Source organism: Penicillium antarcticum, assembly GCF_028974205.1.
Source record: "Penicillium antarcticum strain IBT 31339 chromosome Unknown utg000001l_segment0_segment0, whole genome shotgun sequence".
In the NCBI taxonomy this organism is placed as follows: Eukaryota; Fungi; Ascomycota; class Eurotiomycetes; order Eurotiales; family Aspergillaceae; genus Penicillium; species Penicillium antarcticum.
This window is the reverse complement of record NW_026695299.1, coordinates 2,532,300-2,539,775: the sequence shown is the minus strand read 5'-3', so window position 1 is coordinate 2,539,775 and position 7,476 is coordinate 2,532,300. Positions and strand designations below refer to the sequence as shown.

Genomic DNA, 7,476 nt, shown 5'->3' with positions numbered 1-7,476 from the left:
CCACCTGACTACATATGTACCGGAAAGCCCCTGCCGGTGGGCCTTGATCAGGGATCAGGGCGGGTCATGCTCTTGCTCACTAAGCATGATCGTGGTTTTTCTTTTCCCTGAATCTCTGGGGATGTCTGGGTATTGGGTGTTGCATGTGATCTGAGTGGTAGATGGATCGGTTGGCTCTCGGTGGCCCATCAGTAATTGCGGTCCCCACCTGTGATTGGTGACTAGCATGTCCGCAACACATAGTTCGTTCCGCTATTCATTGTATGAGGAATTTCTGTTACGGCATTGCGAGGGGTCAGGGTAAATGAATCACACACACACACCCTTAGCGGAATATAGCGGTTTTTTAGAACCACATTTCAACTTTAAAAAAGCGGTTTTGAAAAAATCCCATAAAAAAAATTATTCTCGCAACCTTACAGGGAGGCAAATCATAGCTTTAATAAAAGTTCAACGGTTAAAGAAGAACATCATAACAAATAGGGGATGGATCCATAGAACCACCTCCCCCCCGGAGAGCAGGACTTCTTCCTCTCTCCGTCCCTCTTTCCCAATAATATCTACGTATTATTGCTGCTTCTCTCTCCCCTTGTTAAGAATAAGCCACCTCGAAATCCCGTCCACAATGAGATTTTAGATCATCCACAAAAAGAAGCATCTCATTAAACGAAAGCTCCTTATCAGAAGACATCAAAGCTGAGATCCGGGCAATCTCGGGCATGATAAAAGATTGAGCCCGCGTATAAACATCGTTGTCACTAATCACTGGCTCTTCTTTACCCCTGCTGAGGATTCTTTGATCTCGTCGCTCTCGTACCCAGCGGTCCTGTTATTCTTTGAGTGCTGCAAGACGGAGTCGAATCGACGCCTTTCTATAGCCCAGCTTCTCGGCAGTTAAAGTCTCCTTGTCGATGTTTGATGCTTCAAGTTGCTCGATCTGACGTCTTCGATCAGTTCTGGATTCTGCAGGATACTGGCCTCAATTTCAGCCGGCAACTCCCCTGGAAGTCCATGTTTATAAAACCTCTCAACGCCTTGGAAGTACTCGATATGGTGTGACTGATCTTCTTCTCCCAGGACGGCCGAGACTGTATCAATCGAAGAGCAATGTAACAAATACGCCTTAGGATATGTTCCCGCATCTTTGTGTCCATAAATTTGAGATACTAGGGCAGAACCATGCTTCCCTAAGCCAGAAGTTAGCGAATGTGTCTCCTTCGACAAGCAGTGAGCTTGATTGTCATACCTTCAACAACACTTCCAAGATACTTCCGAATCATGTCAATAGTTAAACTCGTGTTGTAATTTGCAGTCGTGACTATTACACGTAGTAACTCACAAAACCGCACCGTATCAAGCGGGACATCTTATGGGCTATCAGCAGTGACATTTCTGAGAACAGGCTTGTCCAGATATTCATCTTTCCAGCGAAATTTTATGGACGTGCCACTTGAAGGTCGAAGTCGGCGAAGTCTTCCACCGTTTCGATGCCAAACAGAGCACCGTTCTGGAGGGCAATAGCTTGGAGAAGGTAGCCAGACCCAAATTGTGGTCTTTTAGTGTCACGGATACCAATTCCGAGCCTTAATTCTTTGTCAGAGAGTGAGGGCTCAATTCAAATCGGCCTTCCCAAGACCTTTTTTTGCAGTAAACTTAAACTGTGTAGTATAGGTTTTGATTCCCTTTGAGCGACACTTGGTCAACTTTCCATTCTAGCTTCCAAGGTGCCGTAGAGGATGGAAACAAAACCAGATCGATATGCTGTTTAGCAATTAGTCACACACACACACACACAATCCCAACGTCGCAATGTACTAACCTTGTATCTTGAGCCTTTCTCGTTTCTTTCCTCGTGAGCTGGTATGTATGCTCTAATTCTTGCTCCGGTGAAAATATATAGTTGAAGAGGTAGCATGATGATAGCCTTGAGCAATCTGGGAATGAACCGGCAATGGTCCGCTTGCCACATAGAGGATATGGTTCGAAGAAAATCCTTTTTGGTAAAGCTGTGGTTTGGATCTTCGACGTTCTCAATCGCTCCTTCATTTGCTGTCAGTGTTCTCCTTATCCACTGTGTTATGGTTAGATTGGCTTGCATTCTAGAACACAGAAAGCGAAGATCATATAAGGACTTATGTTGAATACCTCGCTCCGGTCTTTCATCACAATTTTCATTTGAAATTGTTCTTCAAACCCTCCGAACAGCCTTTCTGCACAATTGAGAACCGATGTCATCACCGGTCGTCCATTTTTACTTTTTCTTCTTCGCGCAAAATGACTGTACCAGCGAAGAAATTCTTTGATGAGTGTGTGGTCCGGAATCGCAGACTGGCCTCGATTCGTAACCCTCGATTCCATGCTGTTTCACGAACCTTATAGTAAGTCAGTAACTCGAGCATTCGGTGGGTAGGCCTCTTGCGCAATTGTATTGAAACTCACTTCATCCAGAGATTGACAGCTGTGCGGTATATATTCTTGGTCTTGGGTAGCCTTTTATCTTTGTCTCGGATGGCATCCTCATCTGCATGAGCGCCAAAAACATAGCCGCTGTCTTCCACTTGTTTGCAGTGCTTCTCTTTGGCGATCTCATCTTTTTAGCAAAAAAGGCTTTCCTACCCATGGTTGGATGAATTCTCAACACAAAGTTTGTGAGGCACCGAAGAGCTGGAAAAGTGAGGCATGTAACTGTAAAAGCTATCCTGGAGGCCTGTAGGAGGAACATAGTTCCAATTTATAATTCAGTACCTGGAGATGACCGGAGACTTTTTTCTACGCCGCCCGTGATAGATGGATTCCATGTCTTCCAGTTTGCGTCATCGTGCTCTAGTGCGTTATAATTTGAGAGACGAACGAGACCGGAAGATCCAGCACCTCAAAAACTAGGCGTACGGTGAGAAATGATGGCCATCAAAAAGTAGTTCGCAAGATAAACGGTATTGTGGGCAGAGAGCTACTTTGGGTATAGACTGGGTGTGGACTGAGTGCTCAGTAGATGCCTCTGATCAGAGTCTGAGTAATCAGGGAGTAATCAGAGAGAAGCCAATCAGAGTCACTGAGCACTCACTGAGCACTCATTGGACCTCACTGATATATCACGTGATGAGACTGAGCAGCTCAGTGAGCCTGGCTCTGAGCGCCCTCACAAAAGCGGCGGCAGCTAAGATGGGAAAGCCCCACCCGGCAGAGGAAATCTGTTATGTAGAGTTACCTATTGTAGTGGTGAATCCCGTGACAGTAGTTTTTAATGGCCTGAGGCATCTATGATGCCTCAAGAGACATGCAGTCTTCTCCTACAGAGAGAGAGGAGCATGATCCAACAACCTCAATATGACTACAGTTACTCGCAAAACTTCTTGATTCATGATATAGCATCAGGTTCGGTACGATTTACACCTTCAGGGACCGCTCTCTACGCCTTCAGGCCATGGGAGTGGTTGTGTGATCTCTTCATTAGTATCGACCCGTCTGCTATGTCAGACTGCCATCGTGCCATCCCCATTTCACTATATATAATTGAACAAGATAGAGAAATAGGCGGCGACCAATCAGATGAAAATTTAAAAGACGCGCGCAGCAAAAGTATGCAAGCAATTAACGTGAGGGTATAACGAATAAGCAGCAAGTATGAAGCACGGGCATTAGTTTTCGGGAGTCAGCTATTAGGATTATAGAGGAAAGAGCCAATAAGTAAGAAGTAAAACCGCCAACACTAACCCTAAAGAGCGGAATATTAAAAAACAATCAGAAGAGGGTATGCATTGAAGAGTAGTCAATAAAGCGATGCTCGGACCGAAATACGAGCTATCTAAGATTCATTATTAACTGAGACTCTCGGCTTCTCCTATCCGGAAAAGAAAATAGGGCGGGGTTTTCATCCCCTGGTACAGAAGTTGATGCGTGGCACACGTGAGCTGAATGAGTAAGAAAAGCGCCTTAAATGAAAAAAGCAACAAACACGGACAGGCACATCCAAAATGACACACAAACAGCTATCAGAAATTGACGGAACATGAGATATGCAATGACATTGCTTGCCAGACATATGGGGATATTGAGCACCAGCAGAAGGAAAACAAATTCTATTCTTCTTGGCACTGGAACCTGCGCTGAATCTGCCATGGCTTTTATCCTAGTAATCCTTTTCAGAAAAATGAATGATTAGTTAGCCCATCTATTTCTGAAGCAAGTTCACTTTGGGGACCAACCTAAGATATTTGGAGCCTTGTTCATTACATTACACGGTTGAAAAGCGGCTATAGGCCATTTAACTAATGGCCACCGTCGTATACTCAAGCAAGCCGCAAACAGAGTACCCCTGGGTGGGGCACCTGGGGCGATTGCGATAAAGGGCCCTAGGTTCTTTCATAAATACCGGAAGATTTGTAAGATCTACTGTTCTGCAGGTGACAACTTTGCGAAGGTTAATTTTTCTTTAGTTAATCCCAGGATCTCCACGCACCAGCTAAGTCCTACACAGAATGTCTAGCATGTTCCAAGTTGATGGACTGAACATATTATTTTAAAACTGGCAAGACGGGCAGGGCGCACATTTCCCGAATCGGGAGAATTACAATCTCTCCCCTCCATGTGCTGAGACTCTAGCAGCGTCTTGCAATTGGCCAACGAAATAGGGATGCACAATTGGAGTCACCATTACTGCCTGCTGCGAGGTCCAATTCCGCTGATCAGACAGGGTTCTTCGACAGACATGTATCTGGGTAAGCGGGTGCTCTCCTGGTTGAATGCAACAAGACCTCAATGCGGCAGTGGCCAAAATGATTCTTTTACTTAACATTGTTTGGAAACTTGATGCAAGTGATGCGATACAAGGCAGCTTATTGGTGGCTCATTTTTTTATCCCTTGATAGCATGTCAGTGCATAATTTTGGCTATCATGATTGAGACATTCCCCAAAACAGCCTTACAAACAAGCCACTCAGCTTACGTCAAGCAAAATGAGCCAGCTCCTAGCTTACTGGGCTGGCATCCTTCCAATGCAACGTTCAATTTATCAGACAGAGATTAAGCGCCATTGATCCTACTGATGTATGCAACCGCTATCCACGCCGCCGTACATTTTCTTCGCTGATTGGCGGCTCATGATCCCCCTTTTTATGAGCTTGCTATTAGGCAATGGCCTTATTCAATTGCTATGGCATCACATGTACATACACGGATATATGTAGTTTCAGTATCCTGTATGTCGCTTTGCGGGAGGTCGGTGTAAATGAAGCCTACTACTACTACGACTGTAACTGGCAGCACGGGCACTACGAACATACTCTCAATTGTCTTTCTTTGGCGGAGATTAGATTAAAAACTCTAGATCTAGTTGGAGAGCCTACACTAGGAAACTGAGCCTAGTTTCCAGGACAACCATGTGAACCGTTGCAACTAAGTCTCACGAGCTAGATTCTTGTTGATCATCTTCCACCTCTCGAGATTGTAACGCTACTATCACATTGATGAGATCCGGGACACAAAACGCTCCAGCCGAGCCAATCAAACACTGCGGCTGGAGTTATACAGACCAGATACGGTTCTGTAATGCAGATCTTAGCGTTGACCTATAGGATAGATCAAGAAGGTTCTATTTGTGATCCGGAGAAGACAATGGAGGACTTGCAAGGGTCCAGACCTGATCCACATGTCCACAGTTTACGGCCGTTAGTGTCCGATAGAAGGTGTCTTCGTTGCTTAGGGCGTCCTGTTTGGGCCGGAGAGGTATTTCAAATATTACACACACTTTTGCGACATAACGGTAGGCTAAATTCCAATCCGTGTTGTGCTCTCCTAGTTGCTCTCACAGGAGAGTAAATCCTCCTATCAAAGGGCAAGTTGCTCTCTGTCTGCCTGTTCTGTAGATTGCTTTAGAAGCTATGTATCTTCTCCTGCATCGACCTTCCGCCTGAGGATCATACCCTCTGTGAGCCCGATACATCCTCTCCATCTGCCCAATTCCACCGGCAAGTTTGTAACTCTAGCAGATTGCTTGTAAAAGTATGCCCATTTTCGATAGACTATATGGATGCACATAAATAAAGTCTTCCGGCTTTTGTCTTAGAAGTCGAAAACCGATTGGGTCCCGAACATGAGTCGATTATGAGCCGGCCCATCTGCGGCGCCTGAGCTTCATTTCACCCTTCGCATCTTGATTATGAGCCTGTAGATACGCTTTTGATCCATTTCAAGCTTGAATCCATTATGAAAGCCGCATTTTCTCACCGAGCGAGCGTTTCCATGGTTCCAAGTTATCGAAATGTTTGGCGGTTTCGCTTCTGATGCTTTCATTGGCCGGGTAATTCAAGCGGGAATGTGGAGGCATGTGGAGTAGCTAAAGAGCTAACCGCAAGTTTGACATGCAAAAGACCCACGAAACGGTGGGTCTACACTGGATCTGTGCAGAGCTAGATGATAAGAAAGATATGATATCTGACACCTCGATAACACATGGCATACGCATCAAGTAATTGGCCTAAAGTCTTACGCAGGGACTGATTATTGTAGGGGAGGTACACCAGAAAATGGCCATTAGGACTTGAAATAGGTTGTATTTATGTAATAGCCACATATAAGCCAAATTCATTCAATCAGCGATACCTGGAGCCCGCCCCCGCCCCTTCCCCCCATGAGCTAAGTGTTACCCGAGAAATAGGAAGTCACGTGTTCTTGCTGGCAGTATATTCCCTGCCTATGTTGGAACCTCGTTTCGGATAGCCCATGAATTTTGTGACAACTCTGCCGTTTGCTATTCTTATTTTTCGATCGATAAACAGCAGGTGGTCATCAGTACAAATAAGTGAAAATGCCGATAAATATGATGGGTACCTACACCGTGTCAACTGACTCGAGCTGACGTGGTGTGACTGCAACCCGAGGCAGCCAGCCGTTAAATCATATCTTACTCGAGTGCTTGCTACACGAAAAATGCGACTAGATGAAAACGCCCCTTCCAACTGTTAACCGACTTTCGTCAGGACAACATTCGGACGTGGCTGAATCTAAAGTTTGAACAAGGTTTCAGTGCTTCAGGGCTATTTCTGAGCATGGAGGAACCAGAAGAAGCGAGAATAACTGGAAAGATGAAAATACGGTGTCTAGTAGGATTGCAACGCCAAATCAGCTGTTTTCCTGTTGTCTAAGAGAGCAAGCGTGTTCACCTCGGGTGTGAAGGTGGGCGGGTACGAGGATGTTCGCATAGGAGTAGCATCTTGCCAAATTGCGTTATATAGATCAGGTAAACGGCTTTGAAATCATCTTCATAATGAGCTTCTCTATTCATGTTACGTTCTCCAGGGGATAGACCTGTGTGGTTGTTAAGGAAGAACCGCCCCCCAACGCCCCTCCTCGCGGCAACCAAAAACCTCGCCAGGTCGAAACACAACCAAAATAATATCCGGTATTTCTTCAATGATGACGCGAAGGTAGGTAGAAAATCAAAGTCATGGATTGAAAATCGCATAATCGACAAAAATC

General features: G+C 45.3%; 2 protein-coding genes across 2 annotated transcripts; both read right to left on the bottom strand.

The window, feature by feature from the left end:
- Positions 1-592: 592 nt before the first annotated feature.
- On the bottom strand, positions 593-1,420 carry N7508_000948 (uncharacterized protein; the record flags this gene model as incomplete). Its single annotated transcript, XM_058459033.1, has 4 exons — positions 593-826; positions 943-1,187; positions 1,247-1,318; positions 1,345-1,420. The coding sequence occupies 4 exons, from the start codon at positions 1,418-1,420 to the stop codon at positions 593-595; spliced, it is 627 nt and encodes a 208-aa protein (XP_058325255.1).
- A 662-nt stretch (positions 1,421-2,082) lies between these two features.
- Positions 2,083-2,620, bottom strand: N7508_000947 (uncharacterized protein; the record flags this gene model as incomplete). Its single annotated transcript, XM_058459032.1, has 3 exons — positions 2,083-2,359; positions 2,440-2,590; positions 2,617-2,620. The coding sequence occupies 3 exons, from the start codon at positions 2,618-2,620 to the stop codon at positions 2,083-2,085; spliced, it is 432 nt and encodes a 143-aa protein (XP_058325254.1).
- Between the last annotated feature and the right edge of the window lie 4,856 nt (positions 2,621-7,476).